The 22347-nt window shown below is 45.0% G+C and overlaps 1 protein-coding gene across 1 annotated transcript in view; it reads left to right on the top strand.

Annotated features, from left to right (window-relative positions):
- The first annotated feature begins 8437 nt into the window (after positions 1 to 8437).
- Reln (reelin) overlaps positions 8438 to 22347 on the top strand; it is a 425071-nt gene continuing 411161 nt past the window's right edge. Inside the window, 1 exon segment of the mRNA XM_032907091.1 lies at positions 8438 to 8944. Within this exon segment, the coding sequence (XP_032762982.1) occupies positions 8713 to 8944 (232 nt within the window). The 5' untranslated portion in view covers positions 8438 to 8712.

Genomic DNA, 22347 nt, shown 5'->3' with positions numbered 1-22347 from the left:
GATTCAACCTTCTAATAATAAAACAAGACTGGATTTGCCAGGGTCTGCCTCAGACCTGTGTCGTTCTAGGAAAGAGAACTAAGAAGAGATACAGAACCTGGCAACATTGTATCAGCTGTGTGTACCGGTAAATCTTCCTCAGCTATGATTACAGTTGAATCGTCCTCTGAGCTTTGAGTATTTATAATCAATAAGTCACTTTTTGATTAAACTAAACTGAATTAAGGTCTGTTTAGTTCTAGCCAGAAAGGTTTGTCACTTCTGGTTTGCAAACAAGACTGCATGTAATTGAAAAAGTTACCTGGCAATGATGTCTGTGAAAATTCCGAAGGAGCTCAAGTTAATGGAATAGTTAAAGAAAACTAGTAAAACTAGTAAAATAGCAAAGTAATTTGAAGGCAGCTTTAAAATTTCACCAAACTACTTTGGGAAAATTCAACTTATTTGAAAATGAGACGTGAGAGGGACTAGGTCACATTCCTTCCTTTCCAGCTTTTACTCCATAATTTCACTATAGTTTAGTATTTCAGACATGTCCATTAACACTTTAATATACAATTAACATGTAAGTGGAAACAGAATTATTCTTTATACAATTTAAGAGTTAATTATAATAATTTATTATTATGAAATAGTGCATACATATGAAAATGTATTAGAAACATTACATGTATAATATATAATACACAAAACAACATACAACAACAAACACCAGGAGATCTACCCATCTAATGTATTTAAAACATACATTGCTACAGTATATATTGAAATAAAATATTGAATAAATATCTCTCATTCTCTTTCCTATGTGTAGTTATCATTCGGAAGTTGCCATTCTCATACATTTTTCCTATTCCACTGTCTACCTGTGAATTCTTACGTAACAAGTAGGTATTGTCTATCTAAGTTTAAGTGTATATTTTCCTATACTGAGCTTGCTTTTTAAGTGAAATATTATGTTCGTGAGAGTAGTCCACATGAGCAGCTTTTCATTCTCCTTCACTGTAGAATAATGTTCTATTACAAGTTCTTCACAGGTTGAGCGTCAGGCTTGGGCTGAGGCATTTCCTGCAGTTGTAAGACTGCCCACGAACCACGAGATGATACTGTGCCTCCATCATGAGGAGAGATCACAGGTACTACGAGGATGCAGGGAGCATCCAATACAGGCTAAGCTCATCGTAGTTTTCAAGTCATTAATTACTAATTGTTTTGTATATCTTATATTAAAGGCTCATAGAAACATCACCTGCATATTATAGCATTTCAATATGTAGATTGTAGCCACAATTTAATATGTTTTCTTTCTTTCGAGTTTTAAATATTTTATCGAAAAGGTGTTGAAATATCTCAGCATTAACCTAAGGAGAGCCCCATAGACTCCATCAGTCCACCAAGGAGGCCGATCACATAGGCAAGGTTGAGAATCTCTGTTCCCCACTGTGCACATCTAAGTATCTACCTGAGAGGAACGAGTGTACAGGCCTTATACAGCGTGTCAGGGAAACATTCCTGGAAGTGTCCTTCATAACAGGCCATGAATGATGTGCTGTGCATTAGGATACCGCTTTAGCAATGAAATAAACTTCACCTCGAGCTGTGGCTCCCTGCTCAAACACACACACACACACACACACACACACACACACACACACACACACACACGGCATGTGCGAGGCCCCGTGCTTCACCTCTAGCACCAGAAAACAAACTAAAACCCCCAAACTGATTAGTGACATTCTCGGCAACATGAACTTCAAAATACTGCGCTAAGCAAAAGAAGTTAAACACAAACCTAAAAACATTTATGATTCTGTGTATATGAAGTGTTTAGGAAAGTCATTGTTTTCCCAGTCACAGAAAATCACCAGACGCTGCAAGCTAATATTGCATACATTGTCCTACCAAGGAATGTATCAAAAATTTTTCATCTGAATACTTTTTCTTTAATTTTCCTTAAATTGTCAGCAATTTTGTGAGCCATTTTCTGGAACTATCAGAACAATGTGTGTCACAGGCACTGTTTATGTGACTAAGCAGATTTGAGGCCATGAAACATAAGACTTCAGTCAGGGAACATTACCTATGCCAGCTGATTGACAGTGTTGGGACTATGGACTTGTGAGTCTCTCTCTATATATACTATATACTATGTAGCCATTCTATTTGAGTTAAATAACGTATGTTTCAGGTTAGATATAAAAATACAATGTATCATGCCAAGCAACCAGAGCTTCCAGGGACTAAGCCACTACCCAAAGACTATACATGGACTGACCCTGGGCTCCAACCTCATAGGTAGCAATGAATACCCTAGTAAGAGCCCCAGTGGAAGGGGAAGCCCTTGGTCCTGCCAAGACTGAACCCCCAGTGAACGGGATTTTTGGGGGGAGGGTAATTGGGGGAGGATGGGTAGGGGAACACCCTTATAGAAGGGGAGGGGGAGGGGTTAGGGGGATGTTGGCCCGGAAACCGGGAAAGGGAATAACAATCGAAATGTAAATAAGAAATACTCAAGTTAATAAAGATAAAAAAAAAAATACAATGTATCTATAGCTTAAACGAAAACATGATTTCATGTGTTCCTGACAGAGAACAACTTGACAGACCTTTGTTGTCCTGAGTCCTATTGTGTCATCCTCCAAAACGCAGGATCACGGGGATTTGTCAGAAGGCCGAGCTAACTTGGAAGTGTCAGGAGGAAAGGTGAACTATTTCCCACCGATTAGCTCTGGCCCGCAGCTTCCTGCCTTCCTGCCTCCTCCACAAACTTCTGGAGCGAGGCTCACAAGATTCATTCCAACATGTAACCCTCATCTGACCCCACATGTCCCAACTTCAGCCAGGTCAACAGTGGACAACAAAAGCCTTCCTCGAAGTCATTCGTTCACAAGGTAATCAACCACAAATTTGATGCAAACCGCCCGAATATCCACTAAACTAAAACATGACTATTCTCCAATCAACTTCTATTTACTCACACCCAAAGAGCTGTCAGTCAGCTCTATAAATAAAGATAAATGTGATGGCCTGAGTTAGGAAAAGATGAGAGGGGAAGTTGCTGTCAAAATATCTCCCATAGTCTTCCAATTTCACTAAAGTGCATCGCCGTGCGAACTGATTTCCAGGTTCTCTGGGACTTGTGAGAAGTTTATGAACGTAGACTTGTGGGAAAACACGGGCTGATTTCACTGTGTTTTCCGTAGATACCATAGCTTCAGCACGTGTGTTGAAAAGCCCACTGTCCCCTTCTGATGTGCAGGGCCAGCTGCCTGGTACTGACTTCCCACATGAAAGTCCTGGTGTATACCACTCGGGCTTCCTCCCACATGGTTCTGGTAAATACAGCAATGACTTAAAAGGAACTGGTTTCCCACACTCAGAACACAGACCGGCACATTTTGCTTAGAGTTCTGAAAAGTACACAGTGAGCGGTTTTCTTCCTGTTTAAAGGTTTTCTAATCTCTCGGGTCTTCTTCACTTTCTTTAAACCTAATAATCCTACAGAATTGCATTTCACTCTGGAGCTAGTGGTTTTATGTGAAAAGCTAGTCAGAGGCAGATGCCCTTGTCCTTAAGAGTTAAATTTTTACTCACCATACACTCGCTTTGAGACTACCTGATCGTTCCAGATGGTCCCTATGTTTTTAGTTCTGTTTTTGAAATGTTATTTATTTTTCTAACTTTATTACCTTATATTGATAGTTGATAAATACCAGAGGCCCTTGTTACTCAGGTTCTGGTCGTCTGCTGCCTGTAATCTTTCACTGGGTCTTGGTCTCAGTGCTTTTTTATGGTGAGCAGGTGTTCGTGACTCCTTAGCTATTGGAAACTTTTGAAGCCTGACTTGGAGGTTTTGCCCCTCTCCCTCCCCCAAAGATGCTTTGGATTCATTTCTGCAAGTTGTGTAGGGACACTTTAAGGTGTTTAGGGACCCTTTAAAGACAGAAAATTCTTGGCTTGAGAATGAAAGTGTGATTGGAGCCAGGACTTCTTAAACTATTGTTTTAAATTGAGAGAGATAGTTCCCTAGAGTCTTTACCCTCTGTGGAGATTAAGATCAATGCAGAAAACATGCTTTTTCTAGTTCTTTCTTCTACTGAGGGTCTAGAGATTTGGGGATGGGCCATGGCTTCATGTATGCATCCCCTCATGCCCGATAAACCTTTTGTTCTCCGTCACAGACAGACACTTTCATAGTGTAGAATTAAGATGAATTTCTAGAAACACAAAAACGACTTGGGAGTTACCGTCAGAGTTTCTCAACACCCCATTTTCTGTACATATCTCCAGGCTAGCACTAGTGTGTGTGTACTGATCTGCAAAGCCACTTTGAGTAGCACGGCCCTATCATCCTTCCCACCTGGGACCTAAGCTTTATCTCCTGTCCCACGCCCCACATGGTCATCAAAGAGGAAATCCAAGGACTACCGAAGTGAGCAGATGTGTCGACGTGCTGAAGGGGCTGGATGCTCTGTTATCTAGGCATTCCTGGTTACATCACCTTCAACAAGGAAGGACTCCTCTTCCTTTTTCACTAATTCTGCTGAACCAGTGAATTGAAATAGGTTCCTTCCCCAACAGTCAACTCTCCCTCTCTTATCTGGAACGGATATGCATTTGTTTCACCAGAAGATGTATGCAAGAGTGTTTTAAGTCACAGTGCTTAGAGCTGAACAATATCCAAAACTTAAACATATTTCCAAAAGGAAAACAACTCAAAACTATATTAATAATGAGTGGTGACTTTGTCTGTGATATATATCCATAACAGTGAATAATTCTTTGCCACATGCAACAGCACAGAGATTCTCACAGCCATGATCTTTGAGCCAGATATGAAATAAAATATAATGTATAATTCCATTTACATAAAATTTGAAAACAGGCAAAAGAAAAAAAATCACCCCCAAAACCCTGCTGAAAGTCCACTCCATGCCCTGGGAAAGAGTGATTGTTCAAACAGCTGTGGAAACTTTTGTCTGATGCTTTGTGGCTATGCTTACCCAGGGTACTCCATGACACTGTGTACAAATAATTTACTTCATGTGTTTTATTTCTGTCTACGCTATGTGCATATGTATTATGTGCATGCCTGGTACATGCAGAGGCAAGAAGAGGGTGGCAAATCTCCTGGGACAGATACGAGCATCATGTAGGGGCCGGGAACTGAACTCAGGACCTCTGGAAGAGTAGTCAGTGCTCTTTACCACTGAGCCATCTCTCCAGCTCAGATGAATAGGTCACATTTTACACTTAACGTTTCTTTCACACTTCATTGATATGTTTATTTTCCCCTTTACTCACTTAAATAAAAAAAATGAGAGATTAAAAAAAAAAATAGCTCCCCTGGTGGCTACAATGTACCAAAAGGTAGAAGTCTGAGTATCATCAGTGATCCTAAACACATCTGTCCCCTTTACATCCTACTCCAACCCCATCACTCAAGCTCTTACCCAGGTCCAGAGGTGCGGATCCAGATGCTCCTCAGTTTCTCTCCCCTCATCTCTGTGAATCATTAACTCTTGCCTTAGTTACATTCTCGACTTCCCGGGCATCTACTTTTACTGCTGTATAGTGGGGATGACCTTTTAGGTGCGTACAATGACCACAATGGGCTTACCATGCCTTCCCAGCCCCACCCTTGTCTTCAGGATAAAGACCACACTCTTCAGTGAGAGACAAAGTCCTGCAGCGATTGGCACTGCCTGCACTGGTAGCGCCTGCATGCGCTAGCCCTGTGTCAAGAGCTCCCATCTCCCTTCCACCAGGTTCCTTCTTGCACAGAGATGCTTTGCCGGGAAAGAGATCCATTCTTTATTAAGTCAGCTCCTTGTAGATCTTAGTGTCAGCTCCTTTTCACTTAATCCAATGCTGCCCTCTTTTTCCCAGTCACTTTTTCCTTCCCAAGGGCACGTACCAATTTTGTAACTCTGTAACTGATCATAGTAGTTGGGATCTGTCTCTCCCACTGAAAGGTAACATTGATGGGTCAGGAACTGCTTTCCCCAGAGCTTAACAAAGGGTTTTGCATACCATAGTTGCTCTTGTGGTGATTATCCTGTAGTGAAGTAACGAAAGAGTTAACGTTCTTTCATACTATGCTAGAGATTGTGCTGTAAATTAGATTACAATAAAGTAATAAGGTATGAATGTATGTATGTATGTATGCGTGCATATATGCATGTATGTATTTAGAAACTGGTGAGAAGCCAGAAACCTAACTTTTGGCATTCTACTCACATCATCCCTGGTCCCGAGGTCCTCATCACCAGGTGTTTTCAGTCTGTTGCTTCAGCCCCCAGCATCCTTCCTGTTTTTTGCTGCCTTTCCTGAGCCTTGAATGCCCATGCACAGCGCTGGTTCGGGGCCTTTGGACTCTGGTTTCCTGGCTGCAGCGTTCTTCCCACAAGCCCACACGTCCACACTGAGAGTTCCAGCCCCCCCCGCCCCCAGCACTTCGGGGGAAGCTTTTCGGACGACTAGGTGGAGAGCACACTCTTTGCCCTGTAAACTATATATCTGTTTTGCGTTTGCATAACATTTAGCCCGTCAGAATTAATGTTGTCTACTCTTCGAATTTACTCTCTCCCAGCACTAGATTCTGAGTTCCATGTGGTCCAGCTACAGCTCAGAGCACGGCATCCAGCACTCTGGTATACAGGACGCGGTTGGCAAATGCAATCTAATGACTAGACTTCACATTCACCGTTTCTGTATATGACAGTGCTATCTAACTAGTCTGCAAGTCTGCACTGATTCAATACCTGCTGCCATATGTAGCTGTGGGGTTACTTAGGAATGTGGTTAATGTGACTGAAGAACTCACAGCTGTTAATGTACACAGCTGCTCCAGCCAAGCCTTATCATGATGGCTGCTGAAGCTAAACGGAACCTAATCTAGGTTGGAGGAAGATGCAGGTGTCTCTCTGGCCTCGCAGAAATAGGTGGTCGTCCTGGTTTCCTCCTTAACTAGAGCTGTAGACAGTGGCAGGCCAAGAACCTTGAGGGTCAGCCTTCATCTTATTTGGGGCAAGCTATTCTGATTTCTCAACCGTGAAATGGGGGAAGAGATTTGCTTCTTCTGGTGGTGGTGTTAGGGTTACACTAGGCTAAGGACCTACAGCCTGTAGCCTGCACGGCTCCAGTGTAATATTAGTTTTGTGTGTGTGTGTGTGTGTGTGTGTGTGTGTGTGTGTGTGTGTGTTCTACATAGATGTTGAACTTTGGGAGGATTTTAAGTAATGGAGACCAACAGGCAGTTAGGTCCTTCCTATCTGCTAAAACTATGCTTTGGTAAGAGGCAGAAAATAATCTTTTGCAATGAAATGACCACAGAGGTCTCCTTTTGGATCTTGCCTTCTGATGCCCTTTTCCCAAACTCAGGCAAAGACTACCATTTCAGACATTTCTGTTTCCTGGTTTCTTTATAAGCAAGGCTTTCTTATTCTGGCTTGGTGCTGAGCCTGGGGAAATGCATTGCAGCCCTGTTCTCACTTCTCTGGGTGCCTCCGGGCTCCTGCCAGCGGCGCTCAGTTAAAAATGTGCTTCTAGATGGTTTCACTTGTCCTCAGTCCTGCGTGCGGTAGCTCATTACCGCCCGCTTCATCCTTGTTGCCAGCCACTCCTCTGCATGCCTTCCCCTCCCCCACCCCAGGGACAGTGGTCATGCATGATATGAAAAAGAAATAAACTCGGACCTAAAATTTACTGCCCCCATCTCCGTCCTAGGATTTCGGGAGCAACACGTAAAGCCAGAGTCCGGCGAAGCGCGCCTGTCCAGTCCCCTCTCCACAATCCCCACAATCCCCACAGCCCCCACAGCCAAGCAGCCCGACTATCTGGCCCCCCACTACTCCAGGTGGCAATCCCACCGTCACCCAATCTCCCTTTCAGCCTGGCTGCCGCTGAGGACCGGAGCCGGGGCAGCGGTGGGGTCGCGAGGCCTGGCTGGAAAGGGTACGGGCACGCGGGGCACCGTCGCGGCTCGGGGCCACTGGCGGGCGGGTCCCCAGAACAAGCGCTGAGCGCGGGGACTGCGGGGCGGCGGGCCCCGAGGGGCGCGGGGAGCAGCCGGCGTAGACAAAGAACGGCGCGGTCCCCGCCGCCCTCGGCTTCCCCGCGCGTCCTCGCAGAACGGGCAGCTGTGAGCCCCGGGCTCCGGCTCCCCGGGGCAGCCCGTCGGTCCCAGGCCATTCACCGTTCCCGCAGCGGCCGGGCAGCCCTGCCCTTCCCTGCCGAGCGGGGCGTGGGCGGGAGACGCGCGTGTGCGCCGGACGCAGCCCGGGGTGCGGGCAGAGCCCGAGGGGGCGGGGACGGGCGCGGGGGCGGGGGCGCGGCTGGGACACGTGTGGCGGCGGCGGGGGAGGGGGCGGCGCCCGGGGCTTTAAGAAGGTGCGGAGGGGGCGGGCGCTTTCCCAAGCCCGGCCGAGGGGCGTCGCATGCACACGGGTAGCGGCGGCGCTCGGAGGCGGACGACGCGCTCTCGGCGCCCGCGGCCCCGGTGTCCCCGCGCTCTCGCTCCTGCGGCCCAAAGTAACTTCGGGAGCCTCGGTCTCCCGCCAACTTCCCCCCGCGGGCTCGGTTGCCCGGAGCCGCTCGGCTCGAGCCCGCCGCCGGCTCGCCTTCCCAGCACGCGGCTCCTCCGTGCCGGTGCCTCCGAAAGTGGATGAGAGAGCGCGCGGGGCGCGCGGCGGCACGGAGCGCGGCGGCATGGAGCGCGGCTGCTGGGCGCCGCGGACTCTCGTCCTGGCCGTGCTGCTGCTGCTGCTGGCGACGCTGAGGGCGCGCGCCGCCACGGGCTACTACCCGCGCTTCTCGCCCTTCTTTTTCCTGTGCACCCACCACGGGGAGCTGGAAGGGGATGGGGAGCAGGGCGAGGTGCTCATTTCCCTGCACATTGCGGGCAACCCCACCTACTACGTACCGGGACAGGAATACCATGGTAGGTACCACGGCATCCACAAGGCGCCGCGGTGGCCCGCGAGCGCATCTTCCCATCCTCTTCCTTTTTCCCAGGGGCCAGCCGGGCAGAGACCCGGACAACCTCCTACCTCAGCGGGGTGCGCTACCTGGGGAGAGAGAACAAAGTTAGTGGAGAATGGAGTCCTGAGATGGGATTTCAACTGTCCCTTAACACATCTCGGGATAAACTGGTGCTTATGTGACAGGCCACACAACCTTTGGGCACTGCTGTCTTTGCCTCCTCACTCCCTGCAGCTGCCTGCCTAACTTGTGTATTCTCTTTTCCCAGTACCTAGATACCAGACTTTTGTCCCGTTCTGGGACCCCCTTGGTGGGTCCCCAGGTGGCGCTGGGATTGTCATTGGACTTTGCAGGCCAGCTGCCCACAGACTTGGAGCGCTTTGGTCGGTGGCTGCCCATGCCGGCGGCCAGCTAAAAGTTCCCGCTGCTTTGCAGCCAGGCGTCCCCAGCGATCTACCGAGTGTCAGGCAATCCTCAAGAACCAGAGCGGCTGTTTCCAGCCCTTTATTCTTTTAAAGGGTCGTTAAAAATATCAGTGATTGATGATTTCTGTCATCCCCTTCATACTTTTAGCTTGATGCTTGCTTTTGTTAGCATCGTCTGGGTGATGATTCGTAATGACTTGTATCTGCACCGCTTTAAGTCCGTGGTAGGAGCTATAAGCTGCTCGCGGGAAAGCCGATCCCTCTCCAAAGGGATCAGTATGCAGTCCTTCAACGAGGTTAAAACATTACTCAAAAAGGAAATGTAGCTACAAGAGGAGTAATTTAATGTAGTATGCAACCCTTCATTAAGGTTAAAACATTACTCAAAAATAAAAATTAGCTACAAGAAGAGCAATTTAATGTGGTACCTATTCTTTTGATCAAGTGGAATTATGTGGGGAGATAAAACATGTTTACTTTCAGTCTTCATACTGGGACTTCTTAAACAATGATAAAAATATTAAATTGGAAAATTTCCACAAAATATTGATACCCAATTAAATAAGCTATCATAGAGTGAACTCATGCCATCCCGTAGACACCGTCTGTAATAGGCTACAGGTGTTGACAGAGCAGAAGATGGCTGGCATTTCACATAGATTTGGAAGTGAAAATTTTACAAAACTACTTCAGTTTTCCATTTCAATAAAACCTTCCTATCCACCCCCAAATCCTTTGAGTATGTTCATCCTAGATTTTTAAACCAGTGCCTTCACAACTTTGTTGTGGAATGGTGGCAGCCTTGCCCGTGGAATTTTAGAATTTAATTTTAGGAAGTTAATTTCTGTGACTAGTCTTTTAAAGAAAAGGGCTGGGGTTGGGGATTTAGCTCAGTGGTAGGGCGCTTGCCTAGCAAGCTCAAGGCCCTGGGTTCAGTCCCCAGCTCCGAGAGGGAAAAAAAAATGAAAAGAAAAGGGCTTGCTTGTATGTGTTCCCTTCCCAAGAGTGATCAGGTGATTTTTCTGAGGCCATGGAAATCTTTGAAGTGGAAGGAACGGCCAGCATGATAACCCAGGCCTAACCCGCAAACTGAGACAGTTGTCACTTGGTGTGCCCCTTAGCAGATGTGCTAGCCTATTAGCTGTGAGAGTCATGGGCCAGTGAGTGAAGGCTGGTCTTAGAGGTGCTACTGTCAGGTTGTGATGGAGTCTTCGATGACAAAGCCGTATTGTCCCCCACCACACAGATCCTCTGTACAGCCCTGGTCGGCCAAGAAAGCACACGTGAGACTAAGAATGTAGCATCTGCAGCTTTTGCTGTGAACCTCAGCCTGAACGTAATCATGTCACTAAACCTGAAAAAAGGTGACTGTGTTATTTGGATTGGACATGGCAGGGAACAGGTCCCTGGAATCTCTTTTATGCCACCAGAAAAGATGGGGCAGGGGGGGGAATTTTATCATGAAACTTGAAAGGTCAAATTATTAGAGAGAATAATGCCATTTTAAATTCCCATTAAATACTGTATCGAAGTTTTAGCTTTGGGAACCAGCTACACAATGACTCTAGGCCTCCAGTTTTTTTTTTTCCTATAGAATAGGCTAGAGGCAAGAGAAATGCTTAAAACTGAAATTATACATCCATGTGGCTTTCATTATTAAACCTTTGGAAATGAAAGCATCTGTAGAATTGACTCACTATAGGAAGTCATAATAAGTACATTCGTGGTTGGCTCGTTTTGGTGAATGTTGAAAGTCAGAGGTCATTTGGCTAAAATGTCTACCCAGGTGAGGAAATCTGTAAAATTTTGCCTTGGGAATCTCTTTCTAGCCGTCTACATCTTCTAAATGCAGCACCTATGTCAGAAAACACGGGTTTGTCTTAGATTTCCATGGAGCTCAGGGATTTGGCTGAATGGCATTGGGTGGTGGGCTGGTAGTTTTGAGGGTTTTTTTTTTTTTTCCATTTTCTTTCCCCCTAAAGACTGTGCTGAGAAGGACCTGGTGTGTAGAATGGTACCCACCATAGACTGTGAATGGAGATGTCACCTAGTCTCTGAGGCTTGGGCTGTGTGGCAGTGTATAATACAAGCACTTCAAAGTTACGCATTCCTGTATGAATTATATTTATTTAAAGATCTCTGTTGAAAATCTTTGACGAAACGAAGGCAGTAATACAGGGCTAGAGAGTCTAAGCCTGTGACAGAAATGTCAGGATTTCTAACAGATTTCTTCATGAGCTTCTGCTTCATGACAAAGGGTGACAGTCTCCTTCCTGTGTGTTTTATATTCTGTTATACAAGGCTCTTTAGTCGAGCAAAAAAGATCCCACATACTTAGTGTTGAACCAGAAAGCTCTCAGAATTAGAATGCTTTAGTTTTCTAGAATTTCCCTTTTGGGGGAGTGCAAGTCCAAAGATCAGCTTCCCAGTGGGATTTCCAGACTTCAAATCTGAGACTTATTTTTTGTTTTTGGTAGAAATCCCCAAACAATTGGAACAGGAAATGGGAGTCTAGGCAGTACAGCCACAAAGTCACAGAGCTGTTTCTCTTCCCTGCCACGCCCAGGGACACTCTGTTTCTTCTAGGGACCAGCTCAGTTCTGTGAGACCCGTGAGGACTGAGTTGAAGTCTGCACCCTGCTCACGTGGCCATACCTCTTCCTCACAAACAACCAGAGGTATATAATTACCTTGTGCTCATAGCTGCCCCCACTTGCTGTTGTCCAGTTGATTTACAGAGAATTGTGAACGTTAAATTCTTCCAGTTTTACCTAAAACTTCAGAAAGATGTTTATTCCTCTTTGCTTGGGATAGCTAATATCTCTGGGAAAGCATATCAGTGCTTTAGAAGAGAAAGCCTTTTAGACATCTTGGAATTCATGTCAGATAAGAACCTGCCCACCAGGTAAGGGACTTTACGTGGTCGCCGTGGTGAAGCTAGGCATTGTCCAAGAACATTGTAGAGCAACGGCACAGGCTTGTGAGTCTGCCCCAGTACTTCAGCTTTCAGAAGGCGATTTACCAGGTTAGAATCCCTGCTACTTTGGTAGCATAAAACAGAGCAGATGAGAAGTAGGCTCAGAAGTGCCCGACTGAAGGGAAGCCAGCAGTCAGAACTTGGCTATGTAAAATCAAATTGGCAGCGGTGGGAAAGGAGCATTTTACTGCATTCTGTTGACCCAGCATCACTGTTGGTGGCTTATTTTATTTTTTACCTCATCATTTTTTTCACAAGTGGTACTGTGGGGAAGGCAGGAGACTCAATTTCCTAAGGCCCAAATGGAATATTCCCCTTTAAAGGCGCAATCAGGGTGACACACTAAGGCTGCTTTGCCAAAATAACTACACTTAACTACGTTTGTAGGTAAATGTGCTCGGCTGGTAAATGTGATCAACCGGTGGCTATTCAATTTCTTTTCAAAGAAAGAGCAAGGTAGTGGCCTTTCAAGTAAAGAAATACAGTGTTTCTTAGACATATTTTGAAAATACACCCCAGACTTAGTTCCCTTTAAAGGAATGATGTTACTGTTTGGATGAAAGTAACTTCTGATTGCTAATGTAACTATTGTGTGGCTGTTTTTCCTTGTACATTTCAGAGCCTGGAGTCAGCACATTTCAACTGTTAAACTCATTCATCACATGCGATTTCTAAGTGAAATGCACCTGTGTCCTGTGCACACATGTCTACACAAATTGGATGTTTTAAAGCATTCTGCCTTACTCGTTACAGATTTTTATCTTACTCTATGTGGTTTTATCCCACTCATATTGTACTGATGTGGTTCATATTTTTTTTGAAATAATATAAATCTTGCTCTGTGTAATTTATATTCTGTGTATTTTTATTCCAATCTCAAGCTGAAAAAAAAGAAAGAAGGAAAATAGAAAAGCCCAGGTGTTTGGAACGCTAGTCTAAAGCTTCTCACTTGGGCAGAGCTCTCATTCACTCTTAGCACCACTGACTAGACCTTACTAGAATAATTCCCCTCATTTTTGTGAATGTTTATCTTGAACAATGGTTTTATTTAGATGTTAAGAATAAAACATAGCTGCACCTCTACAATCACGAACTGCCTTTCTCTAATAAAAATTTTTAATTTTAAGAGGATCTTGAATATTTGAACAGGTTTCTCAAATAAGTACAAGTGGATTCCAAACTTTTCACTGACGGACACAGTTAAAAGAAAACATTTAAAAGTGAATTTTTATTTCTTTTCCTGTGCTTGAGGCCAGCTTCACAGGATCGTCTGTAAGCCTCACCAGTCACCTTGGAAAGATTACACATTAGGCCACAGCTTTATTCCGATAATCTATAATGCTACTTCAGATAATTGTTAATCATAATTAGTTGGGCTCATTACATCTTTAATCTTCCCAAGTAGTTGCTGAGGTCCAGCCTTCCACTGCAGAGAAGCTTCATATCTGGAAATCATGCATTGAGTGACCAGAATTTTGTGAAGATTTGGAATGTTAAAGATTTATAAAGACCATATATTTTGTAGAAACAGAATAATTGGGCTTCTGTCCACTCAATCCAGGAAAGAAAGAGGGGGAATTTAGGCTGAATATGGTAAGTTCCTGTGAGCAGAGAAAAGGGCTCATGCTCAAGTCATAATACTGACATAAAGCATGTAGAAATGGAAATAAATTTATCAAAGTTCTAATTTAAATGGAGACATTAATCTGTGTCACCCGGTCTTAGACTCATTAATAAAGTAATCAAGCTTAAATAGAATTCCAACCCCAAATATGATTTCAATCTCATCCATTTTAAGCAAACATAAAAAATATTTATGGAGAATATTGATATTTTACAAGTTGAGATTGATTTTTAAATACCAAGCCCTGCTCAGAAGTGAGGGGTCCATACTGCTCTTGCAGAGAACCTGGGTTCCGTTCCCAGCACCCACCTCCAAGGCTCACAACCTCCAGGAGCCCAGGCTCCAGAGGGAGCTGATAAGCGGGTCTGGAAGCGCCTGCAGTCACATGCATTCTCTTCTCCCCTCCACGACACATAATTTAAAGTAAAATAAAATATTAAAAGATGAAGATGGTGCAATGTTAAAAGCTCTGCTTGTAGGACATTCCCCTCGAAGACCTCTGCCTCTGGGAAGTAGCTCGGAGAGCAGCCGTACACACCCTGGCCGGGTCCTCGAGGGAAGAGCTTCTTGAAGGCATTTTCTGCACACAGCTTGATTAATTTTTTTTAAATGTGAGTTCCTTGAAGACTGTGTGTCTAGTTTTTACCTTAAGATCTATATCTGCTAGGCTTCAACTGCAGAGACTGGTTTGAGGGTGCAGGGTTCTACCCAGGAGAACATTTTAAGACTCCTGTATACCTTTGATGCTAAGTCAGCTTTCTTTAGACAGACGAAGCTTTTTTTTATTATTAGGTTCTATTGATTAAAGGACCGTCTTTTAATCTGCTACGCTGGCAGAGGTTTAGTATAGCACAGGTTATCAATGGGACCACTGTCCACAGCTGAGAAGTCATGCGGGTTATTGTGCGGCGTGACTGGTACTCACCCGCTCTGCTCCCGGCTTCTCTGACCAGTCCCCACCCGCCTTTCTCACCACAACCTCCTGCTTCCCCTTCTTTCTTCTTCCCCCCTCACAACTTGTTCTTTTTTAGTCTCTTTTGTCTTTCTCCCCTTCAAACTCTCCCCTACGAGCCCCCCGTTTGTGTGCTCTAAGGATAATGTATAATGTGAGAGAGGACGTTTACACTGCAAGTCACAGTCCTTGACTATCAGCAGTATCTGGGGTGGGTACATAGCGCCTTAGATTATCAAGTGTTACAGTTTCGCGACGTTCGCTCGCACACTACGGCCTGATTTCTTGAACTGTTGGTTGTTTACTCCCAGTAAAAAGGAGCTCCCTTTTACACTATAAAATCTCTCAGAGCTTGCAAGCCTATAGTCATGTAAATCTAAGTGAACTGCCCTCCTCGCCCTGGTCGGCCTGCAGAATCAGAAACCAAGGCAGAGAGGCCTTCCAGTGCCAAGTTGCACCCCAGCCCCAGTTCCATTTCTAATGTAGCAGTGAATCTAGGCTTGTTTCAGGATTGCAGTTAAGTGTAAATACACGGTAGGCATTACCGATAGCGGTTTTAGCATCCGTCATGCTTATCCCATAGGTGAGGGACAGCAGCAAATAGTGGTTCATCCACGCCCTCCATTTTGTTTTGCTAATGTTGGCACCTCTTAAGGGAAATTCTGAGTTGGGCATATTAAGGGCAGTCACACAATTCAAAGGAAATACTACTCATCACGAAGAACATGATCCCAGATCAACACACGACTTCCCTACGGCTCTGAAGAAGCGGATAGTATAGCTTTGATCCAACATAAATTTTGTTGGTTTAGCCAATTCCATCTAAAACTTTACTATTCTTTAATTAATTAATGATCGTAGTTAGGATAACACTCAAAAAAATGGGTGTGTATCTTGGCGGTGGTCTAAGAAGGATGAGAGAAGAAAGACACCAGCTTAATGTATTTACCAGGTTCTATTTATAACCTTATGTAAAGTAATTTTAAAATGTAAATCCGTCTTCTGCTGGATTAGAATGGAAAGATCCTGACTTTGAACTAGAGTTGCTGGAGCAAAGACTGAGGGGAGAAACTGAAGTTCACAGTAGTCTGGTGGTAAATCGGAAGGGTAATACATTTGCATTTACATATAGTACATTTACAGGAAAACACACACCAGCCAGGAAGGCACTGGCTTCTCCACTGTATTCCTACATCACCGCACAAAGCTGTTATGAATGACAGGCAACCATTGGAGGGAAGTATGGGGCTAGATGGTCTCAATGGTAGATTCCATAATGCGTCATTTTCTTAACCCGACTCCTGCCAGCAGGTCGGGGTTGAATCTTCCTCACTAGGCCCTACTGGAGGTAGAGAGCCCTGGCTTTAGACTCTGTAATGCCATGTTTGGTGGTGCCCCTTTGTTTTGTTCTGGTGAACTCTGTGTCCTGTTAAACATGTCTCTCTGTGGCTTAGTCTAGTTCACTGATAGGAAATGGCTGGGATCTCTAGGAAGTTTTGGATAACATTAGTGAAGGGGATCTTGAAAATGGTGCAGCAGGTGATTAACTCTTTCTTCTGGTGGGATGTGGGTACAGCAGTCTTGTCCCAATGCTTACATTTTCTTGTTTACCCCAGCCCTGAAATGTTTAGATTCCCACTGTTACAAGAAATTACACTTCTCTCATCTGTCCGTCATGCTTCTTGTATTGAACTCGGACCAGCCCGATCCTCTCGTATAGTTAGTTACTTCGTGGAACAGTATGCTTTGTGAATATCCCCGAAAACATTTCCGCAGGTCTCAGAGAAGGTGCATGTTATGTTAATGTCACATATACTTTGGGAACGTAGCCTTCGCCTGACCCCCAGTTTCTGGAATTCCTTATGCACCATCATTTATGTCATTAGTTTCCTTCACTGAACTCTATTTCCTGGCTTTCCTATCTCTCTAAAGTGCAGCGTCACCATATGTAAATCCTGTTGACACTTAGAACACAGTAGACATCTGACACGGTTGTAAATGTCAGTTCTGCCTCCACTTTAACCTTGTTTGTTATGGCTGGCTCAGCCTCCAGGACCAAATCCAAGCCTGCCATTTCTCTAGTGTGTTCCATACTGACAGAGGAAACAGACGTCGCTGCCCTACCTTCTGGAACACGCCGTCTCCCGTTGGGTTCAGGCACCTTTGCTGTGAATGCTGAGAAGTCCTGTGATCAGATCCAGTTCTTTTAACGTTTCCTTTTCCCGTGTAAACACTTCCTGCATTTTCATCCTGCAAAACATGATCTGTGTTGTGTCCACTGGTTGTGGGAACTAGGAGGAAATTAGTTGGTCCTCCATTCCAATAAATAAAATGAGAAAGGATTGCAGAGCAGAAGAGACAGCTCAGCCGTTGAGAGCACACTGTGCTTACAGGGGATGGAATTCAGTTTTTATCGCTCAACTGCTCAAACCTGAACATAACCCCAGCTCCTGGGACAGCACACTCTGGTCTCTGCACTCACCCGACTTGTGACTTGTGTGCAATACCCACGCATAGACGCAGACACAGTTAAAAATAAATACTAAAAGAGAGAGAGAGAGAAAAGAAAAATGGCTTCTCATTCCCACTCCAGGCACTGACACTATCTAGAGAAAAACAAAGAACTCAAGAAAATTCTAAATAATTAATAATAGCAACCCCAGAACTTAAAGCAACAGTTAATATGTGCAGATACACGCACCTTTCGTGTATTAATGCACGTGATTTTACCATGAAATCTTGAGAAGGGGGCTGTGCTTCCCTTTTTATGGATGCAGAGTTGAGTCACAGGGAATAAATGTTTTGTGTATGACTGTTAAATGCCATTACTGATAGTTCTTAGTCTATTCTGCCCTAGAACCCAAACCTTTATACACTTAGTTTTAGAAATGATGTTTATCTTATGAAAGAAAAAAGAACAGGATGAATTAAAGTCATTTTAGAAAAGAGAAAACTAAGAATTGGAAGCCAGTTTTGTTATTTTAAGGTGAAGTCAGTAAGTACAGATTGCAAAGTCAAACCAGAAAGCTAACCTTTGTTAAACAAGGGTGGACTCTACCCCCAAGTCCTTGTTTGACCAAAACTGCCTTTCAGATAAAGCACGAGGAAAGGTGCCGTCTGGTTTGTGTGACCCCAGAGAGTTAATGTGCCTCCAAAAAGTGCTGATAAAAAGTATTAAAAAACCCAAGTTTTGTTTAAATTTATTTTTTAACACTTGAAAATTTAAGTTTTTAGTAAGACGTTCGCTTCACCAATAGGGTCTGAATATCTGAAGAACATTGAAAGTTTAGGTGGGGACAGACTTGTAAGGATATTTTGGTCGAACGTGGAGGAATTTTAATCCAGCAACATGGTTGCTTTGGCAAGGGATCACATCCAAAGACCTCCTAGGTCTGTGTGATCTGTCTGGAATGCAGACACACTCTTAGTACAAACCCTTAATCCCTGACCACGGAGGGCAGTTCAGTGAGTGAGTTCAGTTGAATTCAGGCAGTGCAGTGGAGTTCAGTTCAGTTTGATGCAATTCAGTTTAGGTCAGTGAGTAAAGTGGAGTTGAGTTCGTCTGTGAGTTCATGCAGAAGCAGTTGAAGCCGGAGAATAAGAAGGAGCCAGGAGATTAGAACACATGGCTAGGGTTAGTTTGAGGCCAAGCAGAGCAATTCAGTGAGATGCTAAGAGAAGCCAGATTGAATCAGCCAGCATGGAGGGGAGTTTAGGCCAGAACAGCTGAGTTGAACCAGCCAACCAGAGTTCAGAAAGAGCTAGAAAGGGTGAGCTTACTCCGCAGTAAGCCTCTGAGAGGGCATATCTGGCAACAAAAGTTACATTTAGACTAGAAACCTATCTGTGATACGTTCCTTTCTTTAGGAAGTTCTGTATGCGTGTTACCCTGTGAGGCAGAGTGGCGTGGTACACACTGGGGTCCTTGTTGGTAACACGGTCAACACTGGTTCTACAATGTCAGCCTTTCATCCCAAGTTCAGCTCCAAGAGCGATAGAAGAACCAGTGGAATAACATTTGCTCTGTACTTCATGACACAAATATTTTCTATACACAAATCTTTTTATCCTTGCTTCCAAAAATTTCACCTTCTGATGTGAAGTCAGAGCCCAGCTCCAGACCTCCAGTGGGGCAGGGTGAAGTGAAGCAGTCAGGACCACATAGCTCTGCGTCTGGTGAATGGACAGAAGCTGCCCCTGCCTCAGACTCCCTTAGTACATGCATGTCCCGCTCATCACTGTCAACCTGGTAATCCAGAGATTGGCATCAGACTCAGACTGAGATCCAGTTGTAAGTGAAGTCAAAATGTAGAGGGCACACTTTGTCTTGGGGTTCCTCTTGTGGAATATGCAGGGTGTCAGAGGGCCTAGAGTTGTTCATTCCTGTGTTCCATAGGAGGGAAAAATTGACCTCATTAAACTTCAGTAACGCGGAAGCCAGTAATCACCTTTATTAGAATGTCATAAGGAATGTAGTGTTCCATCTACAGGCGTTTTTTCTCAAGCCTGACAAACGAGGCCATGCGTCCTGCTGGCATTTTGTGACGATGACCTGTGCTAATCTGTAGTGAGCGGGTTAGTCTGTGAGCCTCCTAGTAGGCATGGAAGAAAGCCACAGTGTGGCTTATCATGATTTCTGACATAATACAAGGGTTAATATCCTTAGAATTTTCCCATTAAATAAGAATGACTTGTTCTAGACTGTTGACACACCCTCCGATAGACACTATTTCTTGTGGACTATTTTAATCATGTAGGAAACTACAGCACACGAACATTTAAGATTGGTATCACTAATGAGCACCCAGAAGGTAGCCATCTGTATTTGTCGAAACAAAATACAAATACGGTTGTCAGCAAACTCTCCACTTGTTAAAGTATTTATTGACCCAGAGTTGATCCCCTAGCTTAGTCGGTTTCTGCCCCCAGGTAACCGGTCATTCTCAAGCATTTCAAGAACATGACGGATGGCGTGAGATCCTCGTCCACGTGTAAGAACAGCGACTCTTGAACAAGGTGCAGGATCGGTTGTCAGCTAATGGAAAACTGTTCACCCTTTTGAAAGAATATCTAACTGTGTATAAGAGGAGTAGATGTGGAGGACATTGTGCTAATTGGAATAAGCTGGGAGACAAATGTGGAATTCAACATGTTAAACTCAGAAGTAGAATGAGATGGGTATTACCTGAGGCTGGGGAGGGGCTCAGCCGACAGTCAGAGGAATAAATTCAAGGGAGTTGGCTGTGTTGACAGACGTGATGACACACACCCATAATCTGGTGGTGGGGAGTGGGGCGCAAATCTGACGGAGGAGATGTGAATATTCGAAGTCAGCATGGGCTACACAGTAAGACCTTAACTCAAAAGAAATTAACAAGGCCTATTGTATACATAATTACTATAATTAGGGATACATTGTATATATATACTATGAAACTTAAAACATGTCAAGGGCTGAGACTGTAGCCCAGTGGCATAGGCTTAGATCTTGGTTGTCAGAACAGACATCTACCACAAAACAGAACCTCAGAAAGGACCTCCGTTACCTTGGCTAATTTAAGATGACAAATCTTTCTAGTAAGTGAAAAGAATGTGAAGAGTTACCCCCCAGCACGCACAGGTCTTGGTATTAAGTATCTGAACTTTTCTTGTGAAACTAACCTCGCTTTAAACCTTGTGACCTTTATCAGCTGCCATAGGGCTGTGTAGTTCAGAGAGGAAAGGATGCCTACCCTGTCGGAAGCAGAGATAAACTATGTCTAACTTGAACTAAAACTAACAAACTGAAGGTAGATCATGTCTGGAGGGAAAGCACAAACCCCACACTTGGAAGTCATGAGGCCGTCTCCGATGTCAGTGGAGGATGCTGCTGACAGGACCCGATGGCAGGAAACAGTACAGCTTCTCACCCGCAGTTAGGGCGAGCCTTCTCCTTCCTTCCCTTTAGTGCGCCATTGGATTTTACTTTCACATTCCTAGAACCACAAGTCAGAGCGGGCTTCCTGGGGCAGGGCAGAGATCCAGCCTGAAGGTTATTTATTTGGCTTTGCAGTTTTGCGCCAATGTCTGAGTCTCTTGCGTGTTTCATCAGACTGGTGGCAGGAGCCGACCTTCTTGCTTCTGTGGAAGATTCTTCGCTAGACCACCAGGGATCTTGCTCTCGAGTTCCTTCGTGGGTTTATGAGAGAACACATGGTTCTGCCTTCAACTGCACCATCAGAAACCCATCTCGGCGCTCACTAGGAAATGTCACAAGGCTTCTTTCAGGACCAGGGCAGAGCTTGTCACCAAGGACCATCCGTTTTCCTCTGGCACGTCCTCAGTGGACTTCCGAGGCTCTGACTTTGTCTCTGCCTGCCTGACTGCAGAATCGGGGAAGCCTGGCTTGTCTTTACTGCTTTCTCTCTTCATCCACCCTTTTCTCCCCGGCGATGTCATCTGTCCTAACGCTTTAAGTGCCATCTCCACACCGTTAACTCCCAAACAACTGTCCTCCACTCACTGCTTGTTACTGCTGACTTAATGTCTGCCCTTGGCCGTCTGCCCAGAGCTCCCTGCACCTCTTCATCATGATGTCCCTTCACAAGCTCCTTCTGGAGTCTCCCCAGCTCTCCAAATGTCAGCGCGCTCTCTAGAGATAGCCAGTCCTCTTAATCGCGGTCTAATACCCCACATCTGATCCCCACTCTAAGCCTTTCCAGCTGTGTATTCCAGCCTCTGGGCCTGCCCTTGCCTTGCACAGCCAGCTTCTCCTCATCCTCCTTGCCTCTGCCTTGTGCTCAGTAGTTTGGGAATCTGGTTAGGACCAGGCTAGTGCTGTCCTCTGCTGCATACTGTCTACCTCAGACAGCCCCAGGCTCCCTACCCAGCATTCCATCCAGTTTGCCCTTCCCACCAACAGAGTGGCCAGAATTTGATTAATAAAGTATAAGGTAGTTTTACCTGCATCTTTTGTTCTTCCTGTCTCCTAGAAGAGATGCAAAGCCCCTGTGGTGGCCTATAGGACGTGGCGGCGCCTGGTTTCTTTTCTGATGTCCTGTCTTGTCCTTCTTGTCTGTCTTCCACACCAATCACGAGGGCTTCATCTCTCTCCTAAGGTGTGGTAGAACTCTACTACTCCAGGGGTTTGACGTTTGCAGTCCTCCTGGTCAGCATGCACATCCTAGGATAGCCTCGTGCTTGCTCTCAGAAATTCCAGCCATGGTCAGCTCTAACCTTGGTGAGATCTCCCTGGCCACGCGACCTAATGACAAACGAAGGCCCCTTCTTTCCCAGCGCTTGGATTTCCTTTGACTGCATTATTTCTCTTTGTGTCATGCCAGACATGTTGCTGAACAAAGATCGTGCGGGATTCCCTGAATAGCTATAACTGTCTGAACGTGAT

Source organism: Rattus rattus, chromosome 6, assembly GCF_011064425.1.
Source record: "Rattus rattus isolate New Zealand chromosome 6, Rrattus_CSIRO_v1, whole genome shotgun sequence".
Classification (NCBI taxonomy): domain Eukaryota; kingdom Metazoa; phylum Chordata; class Mammalia; order Rodentia; family Muridae; genus Rattus; species Rattus rattus.
Note: the sequence above shows the minus strand (reverse complement) of the source record. Positions and strands in the feature narration are given on the sequence as shown.